Raw genomic sequence first — 24061 nt, 5'->3', positions numbered from 1 at the left:
CACCAAGAAATACCTAAGACTTTTTTTAAAACACACGTTCATTAAACAGTTTCCCAAATTGCTGCGATTTCCGCTAAGAAACTTAAGCTTCTGCCAACAGCGGAGAAGCAAGGGAGAGAACCTGCTGCAAACTAGGAACCAAACTCCCTCAGCCCGCCCAGCGCGCTCGCGTCCCCGGCGTTTGCTTTAGGTGTTAATGTTGACGCGTCTCCTAAGCCCTCAGGGGCTGGACCAGTTCCTCCAAGATGCACTTCGAGCCTTAACGCGGGAAGCTTCAGAGCCACCGTGGAGTCCCCACGCAGCCCGTCACCCCTTCCTCTCACTCCCTTACCTGTCATCATAGCAGAAATCCGCACTCAGGGTGTTGAGATACAAGGCGAGCCCCAGAGCGCTGCTCACCAACTCTGCAATCATCTCTCCACCGCCTTCCCTCCGGCTCGACTCCCAGCGCGAGGGCAGCAGCGGCAACAAAAAACAGAAGCATCAATCCCCACCTTCCGCCGCCTTCTCCTCCCAGCTTCACTTTTCCCTCGCTTCCCCACCCTCCCTCCTCTTCCTCCCTTCCTCCCTCGGGTCCTTCCAGTCCACCGCTCTCCTCCTCCTCCTCGCGCCCGTCTCCGCAGCTCCTGCGTCCTCCCCGGGTGCGGGCTCACACCGCGCTCCCCATGCCCGGCGCCCGCGAGCGGCGAGCGGCGTTCGGGCTCCGCGCCCCCCGGCGGATGCACAGGGCTGGTCCTTCGCGCGGCTCGCGGCCCCCACCCTAACCCATGGCAGTTCAGGGCGCCCTAGGTGAGGAGTGGGACTCGGAGGAGGTGGAAGAGTGCAGGATGGGGACAGAGGAACCGGACCGAGCCGGGCTCTGGGACCAGCTGGAGGAAGAGAGAGAAAGAGGGGCGGGTGGGAGGGACAAGGCGAACCGCCTCCCCTCGCCGCCTCCCGGGCGCACGGCCCCGGTGCCGCTCCGGCTGACTCCGGCTGCCACAGCGGCTGCAGCTCATTCACTGTTTATTAGCTCCCTCCCGGCCCCAGCCCCTTCTCCAGTGAAGTGAGAAGCGGTGGCTGGAGACTCCAGAAGCTCCCGCGTGGGGTTCTCGGCGCTGCCCCCCGCGCCTGCGTGGCCAACCCTCCATCCCGGCTTTGCTCAACCCCTTTCTCCACCCAGATCCTCCCCGATGGCTCCTCCCACACTACCCCCGCTGGCTGGAGGCTCCTCCCACCCTCCCGGGTCTGGAGGCTCCTCCTATCCACCTCCCGCCCTCCCCTTGTTTCTTTCACCTTCGATTTCGCTCTGGAAAGCCCCTGGGACCCAAGGGCGCTGCTGGAAGACAGCCCAAAGGGGTAGCTGGAGTGCGCCCGGGGAGAGGGAGCTAGAGGAGAAACGAGACCGAAAAGGGTGAGGTCGCTCGCCCGGCGGCTGCCTGGTGGCGCCTGGCACCGGTTCCATCTCACCCCCAGCGCTGCGTGTGCCAGGCGCTGCCAGGCTAAGTCCGGTCAGCTAGAGAGACTTCTGGGGACCGGGAGAGAAAGAACAGGTTTGGCGAGTGCCGCAGCCTCGGTTGCCACAAACACACACGCGACATCTCACACACGCTCACAGCGCGTGAGCCGAAAAGGGGGCAAGAGAGAGCTATTGGAGAGCCTGATGGGGCATTTTAGGAGGGAGAGATTTCAGCTCCGAGCCTACCGTTGTCCCTAATGTCAAAGGAAAGACGTGTGGAGAGGGAAAAAGAGGAAAGACGCGCGCACGCATATATACACATCTTGCAGCTGCAGGGGCCTTTCATATTTTCAGGGAGACTGTCAGGCGACCCTAAGAACATGGGGAAGAGACGCCTCTGCAGCCCAGGACAGCGCTGTCCTTAAACCTAGGAAGGCGGGAAGCTAATGCCCTTTCCTTTCCGCCCGGATGCAGGACTAGATGGAAGGCGTCCAACATGATGAAATATGGTGTAGAAGAATGGCCTGTGTAGAACGAGCTCTGGGTACTAAAGTTGCAAGACCAAAGAGGACCGTGGGCTGCCTGCCACACCTCCTCCTGGCTTGTCCCCTTTCTGGCTGAACGAGTGGTCCCTTGGACCACGATGCACACTGCTGCAGCGCCCCCTGCTGCATGGCCACCACAGTGCATGGAAAACAGTCCTGCAGAGGGCTGACTTCTCCCCCACCCCTTCCCCAAGGGCAGAACTTAACCAGCCAGCTCTCAAAAACTGCGGAAAGAAATTGAGCCCCCTGGATGTCTGGCAGTGGCCTGAAAAGCAAATACCGTGGTTTAGGCGTCTGCAAAACAAAGCTCCATCTTTTCCTAATTTCACAAGGAAATCTATGTAATCACAGATGAAATGATGAATATTTATTAGACCTATTATGCCATGCACGATGGGCCCGTTTTCGTCCCCTGGGAAAAACATACTGCACGTAAATATACATAAAAGGGAATTGTATCTTTAAAGACAGGGACTGATCTTTTAGCTTTTTTTTTCATTCCATACCCTCTGCTCACCGTCAAAAAGTTTTTAAAATCCTGTCAGTTGTCCCATCAATGTCCTCTGGATCTGTGTGCTTACATGCTGTTACTGTGCTTACATGCTGACTCTGGATTCGAGTACACGGGAGGAGGAGCACCCTACAGACAGTGAGTCCCTGCTCTGCTGTTATTATCTGGGCGACCTTTGGCCAGTCACTGACCCTCTGTGTGCCTCAGTTTTCTCGCCTATAAGCTGGTGATAATAATACCTACCTATGGGTACTGTTACCTATGGGAAGTGTTAGCTATTATTATTATTATGTTTTCGCCCTGCCTCCTTTCCTTTTAGTTGTTAACTAAAACCTAGATGTTTACTTCGAAAACATATCCCACTACATCCAAGGCACCCTCATTTCCTGCATGGACTGTTATGGTCGCCTTCTAAGTGGTCTCTTTACTTCTACTCCTGCATTTCCCCCTGCCCCCCCAGTCTTAACTTCGGGCATTAGACACAAGATTCTTTTGAAAACCTACAATCTCTCTGCTTTAAAATGTTCTATGATTTCCTGTTGCACATCGAAAAAATTGTCGTTCTTCCCATGGCCAGCCAGGCCCTCATTGGCGGTGATTACCTCTCTGCCTTAGCATTCTGCTCCAGCGCTCCAGCTACAGACATCCTTCCCCTCTGGAACCTACACTTTCTCTTCCTCCCACATGGACTCCTTTCTCCCCAGATCTTCTCTAGCTCCTTCTCAGCATTCAAGTCTTAGTTGAAATGCTGTGACCCCAGAAAGACTTTCCCAGCCTGTCCCTTCACCTCTTGTTATCTTCTTCACAGGATGTGTGAATCTCCACTACAATGGCAGCGTCAGCAGGGCAGGGACCTTATCAGTCTTGTTTTCCACGTCATACTCAGAGCCTTCTGAACAGGTAGAAGAAACTAAAAAAAAAAAGTTGACAATCAACAAATGAACAAATACATATGCTCAGCAGCAGCTGTATAACTGTAAATCCACACATTTTCATCGCGAGAGAAGAGGGCAGACTGATGTGTTGCCGATGTTAACGATATTGAAGAATTAACAAAGGAGAGAAGGAGGAAGTAGGTTAAAAATTCTTAAGAATGCATCAACTCTGCAGAAAATCCTGTGGTGGGAAGTCACACACAGACAGCTCTCTTCAATAATTAAGGCGACTCAGAGGCATAAAAGTATTAGAGTGGTTTTGGTCCAGTGTGCTAAAAGCTCGGAAGCATTTTCCAGAGTTGTCTCCATTTTCAAGGCTCCACTAGTTTTAAATAAATATTTTCTCCTCTCCCCACCCCCAACTCCTCTGAGTTGGAAGCCGGGGAGACTGTGAGAAATGCCGCAAAGTAGCACATCTTGCCATTCCTGATGAATGGAAGGCTGAAAATCCAGCTGTGTTTGAGAAATCCAGTTGCTTTTAACAAATTTCCCTATTATAATTTAATGTGGGTCTCAGTGTTCTCCCAGTGCATTAAGCTTCAGTCACTCTCAGTCTGCTCTCCAAGGGCTGAGAAGCAGCCAGTGCCTGCAGCCGCTACCTTTCTTGAACAACATGGAGGGGGAAATCGGATTAAAGATGTCATCGCCATCCTTGGAGATCATTTCAATCTGGGGACATTGCTTTTTAGTTTGTTAAGGTGTCCTTACTTCATTGTGGGATTGCGGCCTCGGTTCTGAATGTATATGTATATTCTATTTAAAGCTACTGTTGCTTTCCACAGATGAAGGAAATTAGGCTGTTTGGCTTGACTTTTCTACCTTAGACACGAGACTGGCCAAAAAAGCGCTAAGCCCTTGTTTTCCTGAAGTAGGTTCCACACATCTGCTACCCCACCCTTTCCTCAGTGAATTCTTTTTTATAGTCGCCCTGACCTACCCTGCATTTGTTCTTCATTCCCGTCCTTTGTTGTATAATTCATACCTTTGCAGTGCCAGTTCCTCAGGGTAAAGATTTCCTTATTTGCCTAAGACATTTTTAGTTTATTGTGCAATACCATCTTCCCTTTGGGTGTTGCATAAATATTAACTAAAAATCCACATCTGGTCTCGGTCGTCATTTCTATTTGTCCTAATATAACTTCTCTTTGAACAATTCATTTGGAAAGTGTGCCAAGGGTGAAACGTGACACATAAATTCTCCTGCTGCATGAAATGCCTTTTCAAATGCCCACGGATTTGGTTATTTATGAACAGAAGATTTGCACCTCTTCCGTGCTCTCTCAATTCTAAAATTGTACCAGGCCAAAGTAATTACAATCTCCCATATGTTTTATGAAAAGGTATCCAAGAAACTCCTGGTAAAATCTTAACAGATTGACTAGGAAGCAGAAAAACACTAGCCCAGCAGGTGAAACTGCCTGTTTCGGGAGGTCAGAACAGAGCTCTCTGCTGGGGGACTCATAAGCTCTGGGCTTTACTCAGGAAATAACCCTGCAGGAGAAAAACAGCGGAGCGTGGATGAAATGTGGGTCAGAGAGCTGAAAGAGGCAGACGGGCTGCTTGGTTAACTAATGACGGTAAATGCATTGGCTACACATGTTACATTTCGACGTCCTCCAGCATACCATAAAATGCTGGCCTGCAGAGACTGCAATATGTAACATCGCTTTATCCCCCAACTTGTGATCCATTAGGAATATAATTAGGACAACGTGGCCACGGAAACAGATCCTGTCACCTCTGTCATAAACTCCGGGCTGTTAAGAACCAGCTGCTACTAAAATAATGATCACTTTAAGAATCTCACAGTCTCCTAGCTTCCAAGGATGTGGGGATGGGGAGGAGAGGGGGAGCAGGAGGAGTGGAGAAATAACATGTTAATAACCAGATATGGATAATTGCAGAGATGTTGAGGCTAATGATAGAATTCAGAGACTCAATCAAGAAAAGCAAGGACGGCCTCCTTCATAGAATCCCCTGAATGCGTTCACATGCACTGGTATAAACAGTGATCAAAACTATTCTAACAGCTTGAAAAATTGCACAGAATCTTGGGGAACAGAGTTTTGATAAGCCTCAGATTCTGTAAAATAAAAGATAAAGAGTAGAGAGCAGCTCAGTTTTGATGCAGACGTTTGTTAAATTAATCAGTTATTCGTGAATCTTGCCTTGATGTTGGGCCCAACACAGACCCTTTTAGGCAGCATTGTCCAATAGAACTTTCTGCAGAGGTAGTTTTACATCTGTGCTCTCCAGTGTGGTAGCCTTCAGCTCCATCTGGCCATTGAGCACTTAAAATGTGGCTAATGTGACTGAGGAACTAAATTTTAAATTTTGTTTAATTTTAATTAATTTAAATTTAAATAGCAACACTGACTGGCGACTACTATATTGGACAGCACATCTTAAACTGCCAGGACCTCCATAGCTGGCCCCCGCACCCTGGGCGTTGCAGGAGAATTCACATAAAAGCCAGTTGCCTGCTCTTCCCACTGATTTGTCCCAAACCTCTTGCTCTGACCTGCTCTGCACCACGTGTGACCTGCTTTTATTTGTAAAATAGCTACCAGCTTGAACACTTTCTAGGTTTAGGGCATTTTACTGAGGACCTTATGAAGGCATTTTCATGATCTCATGTAATCCTCACAATAGCCCCGGGTGATAGGGACCATTTCTATCCCTATTTGACAGAGAAGGAAATGGAGGCTCAGAGAAGTCTATTAAATTGTCTTACGGCCTCTACGTGGTGGAGCTGACGTTTGAACGTATGTCTTCTAATTCCAAAAATCTATACTTTAACCACTACTCAGTATACTCTTGTTGCCCCTTCTCTCATTCAAAAAGACACATCCACTAGGATCTACTTCAAGAGAGGGCATTTCTGGCTACAACCAAGTTGGTTTAATTAAATTCATATCCTACCTCCTCTATCCTCCCTCAGATGATTTGGGATAAAATACTGTGGAAGTCTTTCTCTGTCCACCACTTTTACCTGGCTTTTCCCAAATCTGGTATAGAAACCTGCAAAGACCACACTCTAATCAATAATAGAAACTCTCCCGCTAAAATAAACACACACACACACCATATATTTTTAAACATAAACGTATTCAAATCATGCATAGACATTTTCCTAATATAATCCACACCATCTATTAGAAAAATAGTTGGGATAAGTAACATAACCCAAACTCCAACACAATAATGAAAGTATTAATGTAAATTACAATTTGGAAAACCAAATAAAGCATTCATAAAAGTGCCTTAATATTATTATGTTAAAAACCCCACTACACTACAAATTTGTACCTCATTTAGCATATTTGATCCATTTATTATTCCTATTAAATGATTAGAAAGTCTATTTGCATTTTGGCCTCTTCGTCTAATAATAAATGACAGAATGTCAATGTATTTAAAACTTTTGCAATAGATTTAATTAAGTTGCCCATTTGAATTAATATCTTAAAATTTGTAATGCTCTTACTTTATTTAATAATTACAAGTGAATAACATCTTTATGGCCTTACATATAGACTTCCACCACCCTGTATTTTTCTTTCCAAATGCTCTTTACCTCTTTCATCTTTTTTTCGTCCTTTTCAATTGAATTCATTTTTGCCTGTTTTGGTCCTACAAAGGCATTTAAATCTTAACGCACAAAACAACAAAGTCACCTTGGCACATGTGAAGATTTGACCTGAGATATACAAACTAGTGAGAAAACAGGTTGTCTGCAATGGTAGATTTGAAACTAAGACATCTATTTTCTTGGCAGTCAGTTCCAGAGAGTCAGTCCTTGGATTAAAGTGGACAGATGATGAAGACATTGAATTCATCAACTTGAAGCTGAGCACCAAGGGGAACCTCAGTCAGGAGCCTCTCGTCCCTCCAAACCTCTTCCCTGAAGTTAATGACATGCTAGTGCTAGGCTGGAAGGTTATGACCCATTGCCTATGAGAATTTTGGCCAAGTGTCTCCTGTGATTTATATTGCAAACATGTGAGGCAGGCAACCACAGATCTGCTTTCTGTTACTGCAGATGAATTTGCATTTTCTAGAATTTTCTATAAATGGAAATAACACTATGTACTTTTGGGGGGAGGTTTGACTTCTTTTGCGGCATAATTATTTTGAGGTTCTTCCATGTTTTTGTGTGTATTAATAGTTCATTTCTTCTTATCTCTGAGTAGTATTCTATTTGTATGGCTATACCACAATTTGTTTATCCATGTATCTGTTGATAACATTTGAATTGTTTTCAATTTCTGGCTACTGCAAACAAAGCTGCTATGAACATTCATGAGAAGGCTTCGTATGGACATATGCTTTCAAGTCTCTTGGGTAAATACCTCGAAGTGGGACAGCTCAGTCATTCGGTTGATAGTGTTTAATATTTTAAGAAACTTCCAAAGTGGTTATACAATTTATATTCCCAAAAGTAGCTTATGAGAGTTTCATTTACTCCACATCCTTGCCAACACTTGATAGGATCAATTTTTCTAATTTTAGACATCCAAGTAGGTGTGTGGTGGTATCTCATTATAGTTTAATTTGCATTTCCCTAAGACTAATGATGTTGAGCATCTTTTCATGTTTATTCTCAACCCCTACATCTTTGGTAGCACATCTGTTCAAATCATTTGTCTCTCCTCTTTTTTTGTTATTGTTGTTGTTAGCTGCTTAAAGCAACACAAATTTGTTAGCTCACAGTTCTGTAGTCAGAATCCAGCATGGTTTAACTGGATTCTCAGCTCAAAGTCTCACTTGATGGAAATCAAGGGTTTAGACAGCGAGGCTGCTTCATCTGGAAGCTGAGAGGAATCCACTTCCAAACTCATTCTGGTGTTGGCAGAATTCAGTTCTTTGCACTTGTAGGATTGAGGTCCCCATTTCTTTGCCTCTCAGCTTTTAGAGGCTGCCCGCCTTCCTTCTCGCCAGGCCCCCCTCTATTTGCAAATCAGCAACAGGTGCGTGGTGTCCTTCCCAAGCTTCAAATCTCTCTGACTTTTTTTTTTTTTTTTACTTATTTTAATACTTGCATTATTTATTTTCTTGTTATTGAATTTTGAGAGTTCTTTATTTGAAATACAAGCCCTTGGTTAGATATGTAACATTTGCAAACGTTTCTCTCAGCCTGTGGCTTGTCTTTTCATTCTCTTAACAGAGTTTTTCAAAGAGCAGAAGTTCTTAAGTTTAATTAAGTCCAATTTATTTATTTGTTACTTTTTTTAGATCATGCTTTTGCTGTTATATCTAAGAAATGTTTGTCTAACCCAAGGTCACAAAGATTTTCTCCTGTTTTCCTCTAGAAGTAATGTAGTTTGGGGTTTTGGAGTTAGATCTATTATCCATTTTGACTTAGTTTTTATATACAGGATGAGGTATGGCTCCAAGTTCATTGTTTTTGTCTTTGGACAACCAATCGTTCAGGACAATTTGTTAAGAAGTCTATTTTCTCCACTGAGTTGCCTTTGCTCCTTTGTCGATTGATATATATATGTAGGTCTATTTCTGGACATGTATTCTGTCCACTGATCCTTTTGTCTATTTTTATGCCAGTATCAAACTATCTTGATTACTGAAGTTTTGTAAGTCTTGAGGTTGCGTAGTTTAATTCTTATAATTTTATTCTTCTTTTTCAAAGTTATTCCCTACCTCTATTTAATTACAGCATTTTTTATTGTATTTCTATTTGCTATTGTAAGCCCCCACCACTTGGCACTTGTTTTTTTCCACCTCTTCTTGGTTTTTTAATTTCTTAAATGTATATGTAAGTTTGTGATTATATATGTGTGGTCATTTAGGTATAAAAAACGTGATTACATCTGTCCCCTGAGTGAGTTTTTCTCTATGAGAATAGAGTGAACATTTTATGGCCTAAGACAGCAGTTAGTGAAATGGGCAGGGTGGGATTAAAAATGCATGTGTCACCTCTTCTAACCAGTATCTTTAAAATGGTTATATTTCTCTTTATGTATTTTTCTTTATGTTCAAGATGAGAAATTTATTATATGCGTTGAAAGTGACACAACACTTTGACTTAGCTGGAACTACCACTCACATCGGTACTGTCATATGACAGCACTACTCGCTAGCATTCACGAGAGAAGTGATCTTAATGGATATACTTATAAGTTACTCTCTAGTGTTTAAATTTCTCTTCTCTCTGTCTCTCTTTCGTGCATTTATGCCAGAAAAACATTTCCCATTTTCCTGTGGTTCCTGTTCTATTGTCAGTTTTACTTTTGTGATATTTCAGAACAAGACAGCATCTTTGGAAACATCTTACAGTGTTTAAACTTTAGTTGTAAATCACTGCTTCTCAGCAGATAGCATATATCATGTGCTGTAGTCAGTTCTAACATTTCAGCTGACAGCAACTACAGACCTCAGTCTCAGGATTAGTAGCCTGGCCAGTTAGTGCTCCGTGCCGCCAACCTACAGAAGCATGCCACTAAAAGACCCAGAGGAGAAGGCTGATTCTGACCCAAAGTGATTTTTGAGTTGCAGTTCAAGGGATCCATCGGCTTCACATCTTGTCAGTTACAAAAGGAGTCAAACATGCACTATGTTTCCAATTTATTTCAGTTGTGATTTCATATCCCCAGTGGATCAGAAACTGGGTGACTGCCTGGCTGACCCACCCTTTAACCTGGCTCTGGGTATAAGGACCAACTCCGTTGTCCAGATAATACTACTAAAAGCCAAGCACTGTGGCTGCCCACATGGGTCCCTATACCTTGTTTGAATACAATGTTTTTCCTAATCTCCTCCCTAAGTCCCCTCTGTCTCTCATACCCACTGCCAAATTAAGTAGGGACAGAAAAAGAAAGGTGTTTAAATTTGTTGAGCATCTACTGTGTATTGGAACTATACCAGGTATTTAAAATACACCATATAACTTAATTCTCATAATAGTCTGGCCAGATGGATATTATTATTGTCTTTTCACAAATGACAAAACTGAGGGTCAAAGATATTAAGTAAGTTTTGTGAGATGGCATAACTAGTAAATGATGACCCTGGATTCTACACCATGTCTGTCTTGTTCCAAAAGTCTTTTATTTTATTTTAAATCTTGTATAATGGCCATGTTATTAACAGTATTAAGAACCATCTTCAGAGCGAAATGACTTTTTTAGATTCTCTTCTTCTTAAGCCCTTTGTAAAATGATGAAGGAATAGCTTTGGAGAGGACTTCAAAGTGTCCTCTTCTTTGCTCTGGTGACATTTTTGTGCGATAATGGAATGAAAGGAGATAGACTCATGGGCCGTACAAACACAACCATGTTTAGTTTTTGCATAAACAAATATGGAGGGACAGTCCAGATGGCTACTGAATCTTGGCAGGATGTGAAGAATGTGGAATATAAAAGATAGAAATACTGGTGGCGGTGAATTCCTTCAGAGAATGCTGAGAAGCTAAGATTGAGGCGCGGAATGGACTAACTCCCGCTGTTGGAAGTTTTATCTCCCAATCTAGTTGTGAGAGCCAAGCAAGTAGATGACAGATATCAAGGAATACCTTTTAAAACTATTTTGTAGATAGAGAAAAATTAGCCTTTTACCTTAAGGCCAGATCAGAGATTAAAAAATACAATGCACATACAAAGATGTACAATTTACATTTCCTATCTCTTCATCTTATTAAAAATACCTCTTAAAAATTATGTTTTAGAACAGAAACGCCAGATAGCAAAAAAGTAAAAATTGGCCATCCCTCCCTGGAGAGCATTCAAAGATTCTGGAAACAATTATTCAGTAAAAGCAACTCAAAACAAAAAAATTCTTTAATAATATGTATAGATACTTTTAAGGAATTCTAAAACTGTAATATTAAATAAAGGATTATTCATTAGAAGTAATGCTAGGAGTAGTTGCCAGGGGCTGGGGAGAGGGAGAGATGGGGAGTTCCTGTTTAGTGGGTGTAGAGTTTTAGTCATACGAGGTGAGAAAGTTCTAGAGATGTGCTGTACAACAATGTGCATGTAGTTAACAATACTGTACTGTACACTTAAAAGTTGTTAAGAAGATAGATTTCTCGTGTATTTTTTACCAAAATTAAAAAAAATAAAGTGATGCTGGGAAATCAACTTTAAGTGATAATTAATGAATACTTGCAGAGTAACCCCATTTTATGCCATTTCAAGTTGTCAGAATCATTGGAATTAAGAATTATTATTCATTTGTGTATGTTTTTTAAAGTTACTCTACTAAATATATTTTTAAAATACACATTACAGTATATCTCGGTAACAGGAACACACCTCAATAAGCTGACCATTGGTACAATCATTTCAGCAAAATAGGAGCATCATTTAAAGGGAGATTAATCTGTTGGCTCTTTTTCTAATGGATATAATATGAGGCCATAGTTAAAATCAAAGTGTTTGCCTGAATATCAGCAAAACAAATCTTCCACACAGGGGCTTTCTTAGGAGAGGTCATTTCCTAGCTCAGATCAGTCAGTGCAGCTAAAATATTATTTAAGATAGGACTTTTTTTAGGAAAAGAGGCAATAAAAATGATTTCCACTTCCTATGATTCACTGATTGCCACTTATTATTAAAGTGTAGAGCCCTGAAATCTAAGTGGCACTTGGCTCCTTGATTATGCTTTTTCTGTGTCACATAAAGACAAAGTCCTTGGAGTGTAAAAGCCAGTAAGGGCAGGCGAATACTGCCCCATCCTTGTCAATCCCTTGAAACTCAAATTCCAAACCCAAAACTTTTTTCTTTGAAATGACAGCATTGAAATCTGTCTTTAGAAGGTAAAAGTAATGTAGAATTGATTTTTAGGACTTGAAAGAATATGTGTACCTTGTCTTTCTTTTAAGATCTTGTGTTCATAAATTTGCATTTTCACAAACAGAGCTGATTCGTGGATCAATTTAATCTCATAATAGAGATATGTTTTTACTCTTGATACTAAAATGCAGTACACAATTTCAGCCATTCAGCATTGTCACAAAAACTATCCATAAGAAGGTAATCGCAGAGTCACATGGCCTCAGATGGACTCATAGGGAATAGCAGTTTCTAGAGTCTTAAGATGTATAATAAAGATTTTCCAAAATTGATTTTATATATACAGCCACCTAAAATAATGAAAACTTGCATAATGTTTTCATACGGAATTTGCCCATAAATATTCAGGTCAAAATGTCATCATCATTAAAGTTAAATTAAACTTCACCAATATATTGGACCTATAGATTAAAACCATACTAAATTTCCCCAACATTCCCATATATGCACTTAAAAAAATCTGCCACACCATGATACTATTACAAAATTATTCAGCCCATGTCTTCTTGAACTCCATTCAACTATAATCATGAATGCCCTTTCCATTCACATTCAACCTCAGCCCAAACCAGAAACAATTCTCACCATGGCAGAAAATACATGTGTACCATCAGCAAGTGGGGAGGACCTGGGGGCCTCATGCTTTCTGTTTCACCTCCTCAATTTGCCTGTTGAATCGATGCTTTCCCCCAACCCTGGTTGTGTTGGCTTTCGCTCATCATTTCAAACCCCATCTGGTTACAGAGCTTTTCCCTGCACCCAAGCCCGCTTGGCTGGGGCCCTGACATCCTGCCTAGTTTTGACAGGCTCGTCAATGGAAGCTGGACTCTCTTACCCATGTCCTCCTGCTACTCAAGGGGGTTCCACTACATATCGCTTGAAACCACAGTTGCATCCATCTCATGACTTCTAGTATATCCTGATGCCTATGGACTCCTCTGGCTGGGTTCCCACCCCGCAGATTGAATCTCCTTGGATAGCCATCCCTGCTGGACTTAAGCCTAAATTCATCAAACATTTTTGGACTCTCCATGTTGGACTGCAACAGAGTCCCCTCATGAAGTCGCCCAACAAACAGCTGGGGTGGTTTTTCATTCCGTGGTAACTACTTTTTCACCACCTTCAACCTTCTTGTGCTGCTTAGGTCCCAGTGTGTTTTGCTTTCTTTTATGTCCCCATTCATGATTCTTTTGATTCTCATGAATTTAGTGTGGTATTCTCAACTGTTGCACATGGCAGCTGAAGAATGTGGTGGAATATGGATTCATTTCTTAGAAATTTGTATTTACAGATCTAGTAATAAAATGTGATACTGATTCTTTACATTGGCAATTACATGAACCCTGAATGACAGAATTATAAATTGATCTATTTTTACAAAATTATTTAATATTTATTTACATAATTTTGTTTTAAAATATGTATCATTGATAGTCATCATTTGTATTTTTCCTTCTAATGAATACTTTAGAAGGAATATAGTTTAGTTTGAAAACAAAATAATTGAAATGTTTACATTTTTTGCATAAATATTTTTGATGAAAATATATTCAAATTTTGTACACTTTTAATATAATTACATATTTAGTTTTTAGATCATTACTGTTATCAGAAAACAAATTACGTGAAAATCTTGATTTCAAAAACAAAATTAATGAGTTTGCTGAGATGAATGGAAGAAAATAAATTTTATAGAAAACATGGTGTATGTATTAGGGTTGTTTATTTCATGACTTATCAAGATGCCACTAGCCCATCAACTGAACACTCAACACGAGCAACAGTAATTAAATTCATTCATCTTTGGCATTTTGCCAAATTCAAGTCATATGAAAAAGACATACCTTTACATATATTTTCTGATTTTGTTGCTATGAAAGTATATTTGTCACAGAAAAAGGAAAGAACTGTTTGCTTGATTTAAAAGGTAGATGTATATAGGCCTCCACTTATATTCTTGCTTTGGGCCCCACAAATGTTAGGGGTAGGCCTAAGTTCCATTTTATATCACAAGAGCTGAAAAATAATGCGTACTTATAATAGAGTGACAGAACTTTGCCCCTAATTTCTCTCAGCTTTGGTGGTGGTGTTATTTGTCTGTGTTGTTGGAGGTGAAAGTGGGAGGCTGCTTTCAAGACTGATGTTGATATGAGCCTCTGATTACTGATGTTAAGATGTTTTAAACTGCTTTCTAAAGAATGGCACAGAAATACCCACTGGTTTTGCTTGATTCTTCTATGGGAGACAATGTTTCATATGAGAAGATGACTTCTCTTATGGGTAGGTTTCCTGCATTTGAATCAAAGAAACGCTGTGACTTGTCAGGAAGTGATGCAGGTGGAGGGGTTGTGTGTGTGTCATAATCTGTGTATCCTCATTTTTGGCAGATTTGTTGTCCGGTAGAGGAAAAACTCAAGGAACAGCTGAAATCTGTTTCTTATCATCATATTTTCCAGAGAATGAAGCCGGTCCTCTTGTCATCTGTTGGCTCAGTATCCATCTGTGTCGTTCGTTCTGTAAAATTTCCCTTGAGATAAAAATGCTGAAAGACAGCTTCATTCCTTTCGTGCTCCAGACTTTTGCAAAACACCTGCTCCATCAACGAACGTCACTCAAGGAAGGTTGTATGTCGTCCAATTCCCGAGTGATCTGTTTTAAAATTTAATTTGTAAAATAAAAATACTTTCTTTAATCCTTTCACCATACTATAATCCAACTATTTTATCTGTCCTATTATTTATCTTTCCCTGTGTATTCTGTATAAATCTGGTTTTATAAACTATGAAAATGGTTGTATGCAAAACATACATTTCCAGAAGATGGCATTCACATATCATGGAGGGTACTTTTGAACAATCATACCTTGGCCAGTCATTAGGAGGAGAGCCAGAGGACTGCCTGGGAGAGAAGGACTTCAGCTGAGTTGACGGTATAACTTTGTGCAAGACATGTCCCTCTCTCTGAAAAGACGTGTAAGCTACAATATTCTGGCCATATTCCCAGTTGGTCAATGGTATGCTGCCTCCCCAAATTCTGCAGCTTCAATTGCATTCACTGTCCTAACACGCTTCCCTGTCAGGAATGGTTGTGTTGATGTGCCAGTTAAAACAGCTGTTGCATCTGATGTGTGAGAAGCCGTGATAAGGAGAGCAGAGATTCTCCTATACGTAGGCAGTGCAGAAGTTTGAGATTTGCCAAATAAGTAAACAATATTCTTTTGAAGTATTCCCAACTGCTCCTCATTTATTTTAATATATTCCATCACTCCACCACAACTTGTTTATTAATTTTCAAAAGACAACCTGGTTATACTTATTTTGAGCTTTTAAGATTTCCCAGACATTCCAGTTAGAAGGGACAGGCCAACTCCTCTTGGTGATTACACTGAAGACTGAGTGCTTCTGTCGGTTGCGTTGTGTACATAAAAACAGCACCACGACAGCTATACATTAAACACTTTTTGATGGCATGGTGCTATTTTACCTAATACACGACTCCTGCCTTTAGGAATACCAAAAATTTGGCTTCCATATAGGTATTTTGATCACAATATAATTGCTAATTTGTTTTCTTTAAAAAAATAGGGTGATCTATTTTTTCCATTTCCAGGCAGAGCCATGTTCTGCCCACAGTTAAGCCATACAATTGTTTGACCTTCTCCTCCACTTCCACACTAAGCATAAATATTTTTTAAAATTCAAATAGCCTGAAAATATCCAAATAGATTGAAAAAAAGCAGAGATTTGCCCCTCTTGTTATGGTCAAAGGCAAATTAGCAAAATAGTGCTGGCATCCAGTAGCTGCATAATAAGTGTTTGCTGGACTGAATTAATGCATCCTTTCCCTGCATTTATCTCTACAAGAGGCAATTTAAAATAAAGTAGCAATTTGAACATTGATTTTTTAAAAAGAAACTTGGTTTCTATGATACAGTCCAACTTAGCATATGTTAAATCGTTAATTCTATTAGAAAGTGATGAGTACCGACAATGGAGAGAAATGTACCACAGTTACTTATTTATACATTCAGTCTTCCTATTTTTATGTTTTTTTCCAGTTACTAAAATGGAACCATAAACCAGAGGGCAATGCATTCCTCTTTTCTACCACCAGATGCACATCATAGAACTATTGCTCACAAGAAGGACGCTTGTAATTTCGTATGTGATCATCGAGGAACAGATGGAGAGTGATTATGTGGTCTCTGTCCTGCTGACTGTTTTAAAGCAAATAAATGTTAATCTGTATTCTCTGAGTTTTGATTAGTAAACAATGATCGCTTAGAATGAGTAAGATGCAGCTTCAGAAAGGTATGGTTATCATAGATATAGAAAGATATTGGGAGGTTAGGCCCACTTAGTTCTTTACACAAATCTCAGTGGAAGTAATTTGGGATCACTTTTTAGTGAACAATGAAGTATTTGTAGAAGACATCCCAAGGGTTTTGTATAAAGTGAAATTTGTTACATTATTCAGTCCACTGTCTATTTAGGGAAGTTTTGAGTACTTTCTATTTACAAGATGCTGTGTGTGTAAAGATGAGAAAGACATAGCATAGTTCTTAACATCAAAGAATGCAAACATGAGGTGGCTTCATACCCCTCTAGTATTTTGCCATGGATGGCACAGCTAAGCCTAGTTTCTAAAGACAAAGGCATTTGGTCAATAGTTGTCCGATAGTGACTATTACACAGAAGCTATGGTGACCCTCCTCAGGAGAGTTAGCAAGATTCATGGAAATTCGTGACTCTTGCCCTTTGGTATTTAATCCCTTGGTCTTCTTAGTCTCAGTCATATTCTGGCATTCTCTCCTCTCGTGTGCACACTTCTCTCTTTTTCTAGTGGTTTCTCACATTTGGCATAAATCTCTCTTCCTTCACTCCTCTCTCCCCATGTAATGCTATTCTAGTGGATGTGAATCTTAGTTCCCCAAACAAGGTATGTAAGGAACATCACATTGTTTAATTAATTTAAATAGCAAGGAAATCTAACTGGAGCCCTATTCCTATTGCACTGCGCTGTTTGTAGAAAAAAACTCAATCTTTTGGTGGGCAACTGCTCTCTTTCTCTGGGCTTTCTTGAGCATCCTGTGGCTTATGTGGCTGACTAAAATGAGAGAGCCCTTCATGCTCGGCCTATCATGGTTGCTGCAGATAATTCTCATTGCCTAAGTCCATGTAAGCCCTGAAGGTCAGCAGCCTTTCTGCCACGCTTGGGACCCCGGGAATCTCACTGGTGCCGACATCTCAGAGCCAAGTGTTCCACCTCCCAGGGTCCACCAAGCCTTTCTTAAGATCTTGTCACTTCTTTCATATACTGCAAGGGAGTATGCTGAAAATGGCTGAGAATCCCCACTAACCCCATTGAGCCTTTAATCTTAGATACCAAGCATATTTTAATCTATGTGTTTAGACAAGAAGAAGGAGTTGTCTTCAGGTACTTTTGTTTTTAGCTGTGCCCCACATACTCCTCTTAAGACAAAGGACCCCAAAGGCCCTGGAGAACTTCTTAGATCCAGGGAGGGGACAGAAAATTATAAAGAGCAAAACAAGACAATATCTCATAATCATTTTGTTTCTCTCTGAGAACTTAACCCTCTGCTCCTTCTGATTTCTTTTCCTTTTGCTTAACGTAATAATTGAATGCTTGCTAAGGGCTAGCCTCACAGAAATCCTAAGAGGTCAATATTGTTAGTCCCATCTGAGAGTTGAAGAAAATGGAAGGCAGAACACATAAAGTAACAGCGTTGAAATCTGAAATTGTGTCTATTTACCAATTTCACAAGAAGTGTGGTTTAAGTGGAAAGAAAGGCCAGATAGGGGACTAGAACTCCTGTGCTGCTGCCCAGGTTCCTAAAAAGTGGGTGATCTTGACAAAGTTACTTCACCTCTTGGAGCCCTAGTTTGCTTATCCAGAAATTGAGCAACTTGCTCAAAGGGTTTACTTGGATGTTAAAGGAGATGATGGACAATAAAATTTGTGAAGCTGGAAGAACTGTACAAATATAAGACACTTAGAGTATTCTCTAATTATGGCTCCATGAGTTACACATCCAAAGTGACAAATGTTTGGTGGTGATTAGTTAGCCCATGAGCTGACTGAGCTATCCTGATGATATCAGCAAAGGAGAGTCTGTATGTAGAATAACAGACATCTGATTCTAATTGGGGGGAGATTAGGTAGACTGTCCAGAGCATCTGAAGGGTTGACACAGAAGAAAGTACTGGGCTTTTCTGGAAAATCAAAAGATATGGTAATTCTTAATAGAATGAGCAGGGCATTGAAAATCATATTCAGTGATCTCAGGCTACTAAACATACGAGAAAGAGTCTCTAAGCATGACTAAACATCAATTAAGAAGTAAACAGAGACCACGTGAAGAGTCATCTGTGAAAAATCTATGTGCATTAAATTCAAATTGAAAAATCTAAGCATCCTGACAGAGCAAGTTACAGACTATGAATGAGAATAGAATGGCAGCATGTGTTATGACTAAAGACAAAACAAAACACAAACAAAAATTAAGGCCCCAAACTGGGGACAGTGACTAGAAAACCTGTAACATTTTCTATTTTTATCATATTTCTAGCATGTACCAGTGCCAGGCACTACTTGAAAGTAAGTGTCAGAGTCCTAGGATGATCATTAAGGCACTTCCATTCTCTTTGAATTCTAGTCCAACCGAGAAATCACAGACAGAAGTCAGAGAGAGATTGAAATAAACCTTTTTTTAACAGGAATAATAATTGTTCATTTTTATTGAGCATTTACTAAGTGCTTTACAGGGATTAATTAAACTAATCTCCTAATAATCCTTCGAGGTATGCTCTCTGTTTTTATACCCAGCCCTGGTGGTCTAGTGGTCAAGATTCAGAGTTCTCACCACCACAGCCCAGGTTAGTTTCCCAGTCAGGGAACCACACCACCATCTATTGGTTGTCACACTGTGGTGACTGGATGTTGCCATGATGCTGAAACCTTTGCCACTGGTATTTCAAATACCAGCAGGGTCACCCATGGTGGACAGGTTGCAGTGGAGCTTCCAGACTAAGACAGACCAGGAAGAAGGACTGGACATCCACTTCTGAAAAACTTGGCCATGAAAACCCTGTGAACAGCAGTGGAGCATTGTCTGACATAAGGAAGATGGTACAAAATGACCAGGTCAGGGTTCTGTTCTGTTGCACACAGGGTTGCTAGGAGTCAGAAGTGACTGGATGGCACTAACACAAACGCTCTATTGTAGTCCCTATTTCACAGAGAGGCAACAGAGAGAAATGGACAGAGAGGAATTATGTAACCAAATGAAAGAGGGATACATAGTAAGTGGTAGACCAGTATCTGAACCCAAGAAGACTGGCTTCAGAACATGGCACTTAGCCAGTATGCTCTGAAGCTGGACTGGAGAATCTAATTTAGCCCTGAAGCCAGCAGAGTCCTCCTAATATAACAGCCCAGATATAGCTCTCTTGACCCACTCTGTGAATTTGGCTTAGAGAGCGTCACGGAGAATTATTGCCTGCCTCAAAGCCCATCAAGCACAGAGAGACTGAATGGCTAAAAGCCTGAGAAACTACTGGATTTTCACCCAAACCTCTGATGTGTGCCATTCTGAACCAAGACTTTTAAAAAAGGATTTTGTCCCTGAACAGTCTTTCCCCTTCTTCCAGGGGGATGCAGATCAACTACAAGCTAGGAGACAGCAGAACCACAGATAAAAACGTTCTCAGCCTCTGAATCACCAAGGAAATGCACCCACCGACCATGAACACCTGCCTTAGACTGTTATAGACCGAGAAATCAATCTTTACTGTAAGTGAGTCATAACACACATTAGCGGTCTATTTAGGTCTATGTGGGTCTATGTAGCTAGTCTTACCCTGACCAAAACAGAGGTATAGAGAGAGAAAGGACATATGTGTACACCAAGCTTCAACACATCATCTCTGCCCAATGGAGAAACACAGGCTAATGGATGTCAGACTCTCTTCATTTCACCAATTATATAAATTGCTTCTCATCCTGTGGGGACAAGCCAGTGTGAAAGATAAAAAGAAAAAGTAGAAAGCTTTAATCCAATATCTCCAAGAGGGAGAAGTTTCTATTTTGTGACAGAAATGTGAGAAGAATGAGAAAATTGGGAGAAAATTGTTTTCCCCGTTCTGTAAGGTATTATTGTCCTTGTTTGAGAGATGAGAAAATTGAGGGACAAAGAGGTTAAGTAACTTGTCTACATCTGCTTCTATTCACACTTTGATTTGTAGGACATCATTTAATTACATGGCAGCCAAACAAAAGGTCTGAAAAGCAAAATGTGTCAAATGTGAACATAATTACGGAAACATGAACATATATTTACCAAGACTAAAATTAGGGAAGAAACTTTTTAAACAATGCCTTTGATAATAAAAGTATAAACCAAAATACAATAGATTTACCCATTATACTTCCCTACTGTAAACATAAATCCCTGTTAAATGTTGAACTATAAACTGCTTTTCTCTCTAAAAAACCCATCTAGAGACCTCGATAAGAAATTAAGGCTAGGCTACCTGGTTTTGAAGAAGAAAATCATGCAACAGTGTAGCCCAGGTTTTCCAGAAATTCAGAATCTCTACCTTAAATTGGGTCTTTACTTTCAGGCAATTATTAACTCATACCACGTTGATTCCCCAGAACTTCACTTCATGCTCGTTCCCAACCATTTTCATCTTCCTTAAGGTCTGGATCTCTTCAGAATCTCTAGATGGCAGGACCTTGCTTTTGGCTCTATGGAGATTGACTGCTAGGATGTAAAAATCAGAAAGGTTCTGAGGCTGTCTCTCAGAGAAACTGGGGGGCGGGGGGAGGGGGTGCGGCTCAGAGAAACTGACTCGCCATACCTGAAATGCACAGAAGTGAGATAGCAGCAGAATGCCAACGTATTAATTTAAAACACGAAATGTAACTGTCTGATACACGTGATCTGCACATTCTCTCCTCATGCATACCTGTACATGAGAATCCCCGTCATTATCAGAAACAACAGCTGGATCTATTTTGAGAAAGGGTGGCACAGGGATGAGGACACTTGGTACCCCCATGGTGAGTGCGTTCCTCTTCCTATGGTCAGATCACCCCCAACCTGAAGTTGCTTGAAAGACAGAAACCAGGGATAGAGAGTTTGGAATAAATGTTGAACCTTCTCCAGCTTTCCTTCTTGGCCCTCTTCTTCTCGTTCTATATCCTCTCCCTGGGCTATCTCACCCACACACATCATTTACATCACTAATAGAGGCAGCTGACTCACAAATTTGTATCTCCCAACCTCAACCTCTTCTCTGCATTCCAACCCATATATCTAACTGCCTACTTGACATTTCCACTTGAATATCTCAAAGGCATCTCAAAATAAACACGTTCGCCAAACCAACTCATAAGCTTCCCACTCAAAACCGTCTCTCCCACTGTTCTGTCTCAGTGAATGGCACCACATTCATCTGGCTGCATAAGATAGAATAAAAAGAGTCATCCTGATAATGTCCTCTCCCTTACCACCCCCATAACCATTCTTTTCCAAGGCCTGTTGATCCTGGCTTCCGAAAAGAATCTCCCAAAACTCTACACTTCAATCCATCACCATCAACAAAATCATGTTCAGCTTACCCTCATCTCTCACCTGGCCAACCACATTAGCCTCCATCTGACCTCCACACTTCCATTCTCCGATGTATCCTTCCTGTCATAACTACAACGGTTTATTTAAAACGTTTATAACTACCCCCAGCCTCCACCAGCAGTGATTTCCTGCTCCTATTAGGATAACTAAATATAAATCTCCTAAATGCATTTGAGGTTCTGCACCGTCTCAGTGTCCTTCTCCAGCTTTGTCTTCCTCCACATCCCTCCAGCTCACAGCTCCAACCATCCTGGTGTTCCCGTCTCTCATATTTGCTGTACCTCCCCGAGCCACTGCAACTTGCATGTAATGTTCCTCCTGTCTAGCACACTCTTGTACCCATTCCCCCTGCATGGAGCTCCGGCTGCACATCCTTCAGATCTTGATTCAAATAGCACGTCCTCAGGGAACCCTTCACTGGCCTCACTGACTTGGACAAATTGCCCTGGTCTAGGCTCTCATGGCCCCATTACCCTCCTTGACAGCGTTTATCGTTGTTGCCATTTTACGTTCGTAAGATCCAGGATGGAAAGAATTGCATCTGTTCTTACGGATGATTTTGTATCCTAAGACTTTGCACAATTTTGCCCATAACAGATATTCAATAGTATTAGCCAAATAGCTAAATAACAAATGATGAGTGGAATATATACTGGTGGCACCAGGATGAGATTCCCTGATGCATCTCTCTCATGCTAGCAGTGGGCACGCATTAAGAACTGAGCACTTGAATTCAGAGATCTTCGTTCTTTGTCCCAGGATGCCCTGCTAGTAACTGCCCGGGCCCTGGATTAGAATTCACAGTCCACCACTCCGTTGTGTGGCCAGGGCAAGTTATTCAACTGCGCTAGGCCTCTCTCTTCTCCTCCATAAAATAGGAATAGTTTGGTAAGTAAATAATTGGAGAACTAAATAGTACTGAGGTTGCACACACTAAGTTCTCAGTAAATTTTAGCTATTATTAATATGACAGGTTTCTCTCTTTTTTTCCTGTACTTCTTTTTTTGTTCCTTTTGCAGGGAAAGATTCACCATGAGCTAACATCTGTTGCCAATCTTCCTCTTTTTTTTCTCCTCACCAAAGCCCAAGTACATGGTTGTAAATCCCAGTTGAGTCCTTCTAGTTCTTCTGTGTGAGCCACTGACACAGCATGGCAACTGATAGATGGGTGCTGTGGTTCTGAAACCAGGAAATGAACCCAGGCCATTGGAGTTGTGAGAGCGCCAAACTTTAACCACTGGGCCATCAGGGCTGGCTCCTGTACCTCTAAGTCTGATCAGTGGCTTCATAATCTGACCGATTCAGTCTTTTTGTAGTGAGGTTAGTATTTAAAGTCAGTATCCTCTTCTTTGGGGGGAGCAGGGGGTGAGGAAGATTGGCCCTCAGCTAACATCTTTTGCCAATCTTCCTCTTTTTTTTTTTTCTTTCCCCAAAGCCCCCCAGCGCATAGTGGTATATAGTTGTATATCCTAGTTGTAAGTCATTCTAGTTTTTCTGTGTAGGATGCTGCCTCAGCATGGCTTGATGAGTGGTGCTAGGTCCACGCCCAGGATTCAAACTGGCAAACCCCGGGTCACTGAAGCAGAGTGTGCAAATTTGACCACTGGGCCTCTCTCTTTTGAGAGATGGAGGGTGGTATCTCGTATAATTTAAAAGGATAAAGACCCAGTGCCCACCTCCCAAAAGGCAGAATCACATTTCTCACATACAGGAGTCTAGACCTGTGACCTCTCTAACTTACCATCCAGTCTTCCTTACTACCCCTCCTCTGAAGGGACAGTCCTCCTCCAGAGGGATGTGATGACTTCCCAGATCTTCTGCTCTCCAACTAAGCAACTCCAGTTCTTACCCATATACCATTATTTCTAAAATCTTCAGAACCCTGTTCACATCCTAGTTCAATTACATTCCCTCTCAAGGATGGTGTGCCCAAAATTGAGTACAATACGTGAAATGTGGTCTAATGAAGTGCCTTGCTAATCATTAGCCAGTAATAAACAATTTGTGACTGTGTTGATAGATAGAGTTCCACTAATCCAGCCTATTTTAACTTGACAGTCAGGGAAGGTGTGCTGGGTTGAGTAGTGTCCCTCCAAAATTCACGTCTTTCCTGGGACCTCCAAATGTGATCTTATTTGGTAATATGTCACTGCAGATGTAATAG

General features: G+C 41.5%; 1 protein-coding gene and 1 long non-coding RNA gene across 6 annotated transcripts in view; one reads left to right on the top strand and one right to left on the bottom strand.

The window, feature by feature from the left end:
• TMTC2 (transmembrane O-mannosyltransferase targeting cadherins 2) overlaps positions 1–1527 on the bottom strand; it is a 390871-nt gene extending 389344 nt beyond the window's left edge. The window contains exons 1-2 of one of the 3 annotated variants that reach the window (XM_070600499.1): positions 1450–1527; positions 332–1367 (exon numbers count right to left, since the gene is read on the bottom strand). In XM_070600499.1, the coding sequence (XP_070456600.1) occupies positions 332–414 (83 nt within the window). In that variant the 5' untranslated portion in view covers positions 415–1367; positions 1450–1527. Of the gene's footprint in view, positions 1–331; positions 1378–1449 lie in introns of those variants that run through there. The other 2 variants (XR_011534794.1, XM_070600501.1) reach the window with 2 other exon arrangements.
• On the top strand, positions 1281–16486 carry LOC139080347 (uncharacterized). 3 transcript variants are annotated; one of them, XR_011534796.1, is made up of 4 exons: positions 1379–2632; positions 3303–3394; positions 14696–14860; positions 16297–16486. It is a non-coding gene; the product is annotated as an uncharacterized lncRNA (long non-coding RNA). The 3 variants fall into 3 exon arrangements; XR_011534797.1 differs by lacking the exon at positions 3303–3394 and having other exon boundaries at positions 1281–1393; XR_011534798.1 differs by lacking the exon at positions 3303–3394 and having other exon boundaries at positions 1379–1532.
• Positions 16487–24061: the final 7575 nt, after the last annotated feature.

The sequence above is a fragment of the Equus przewalskii genome, chromosome 29 (genome assembly GCF_037783145.1).
Source record: "Equus przewalskii isolate Varuska chromosome 29, EquPr2, whole genome shotgun sequence".
Taxonomy (NCBI): Eukaryota; Metazoa; Chordata; class Mammalia; order Perissodactyla; family Equidae; genus Equus; species Equus przewalskii.
The sequence above is the reverse complement of the archived record's forward strand: the minus strand, read 5'-3'. Positions and strand labels throughout refer to the sequence as shown.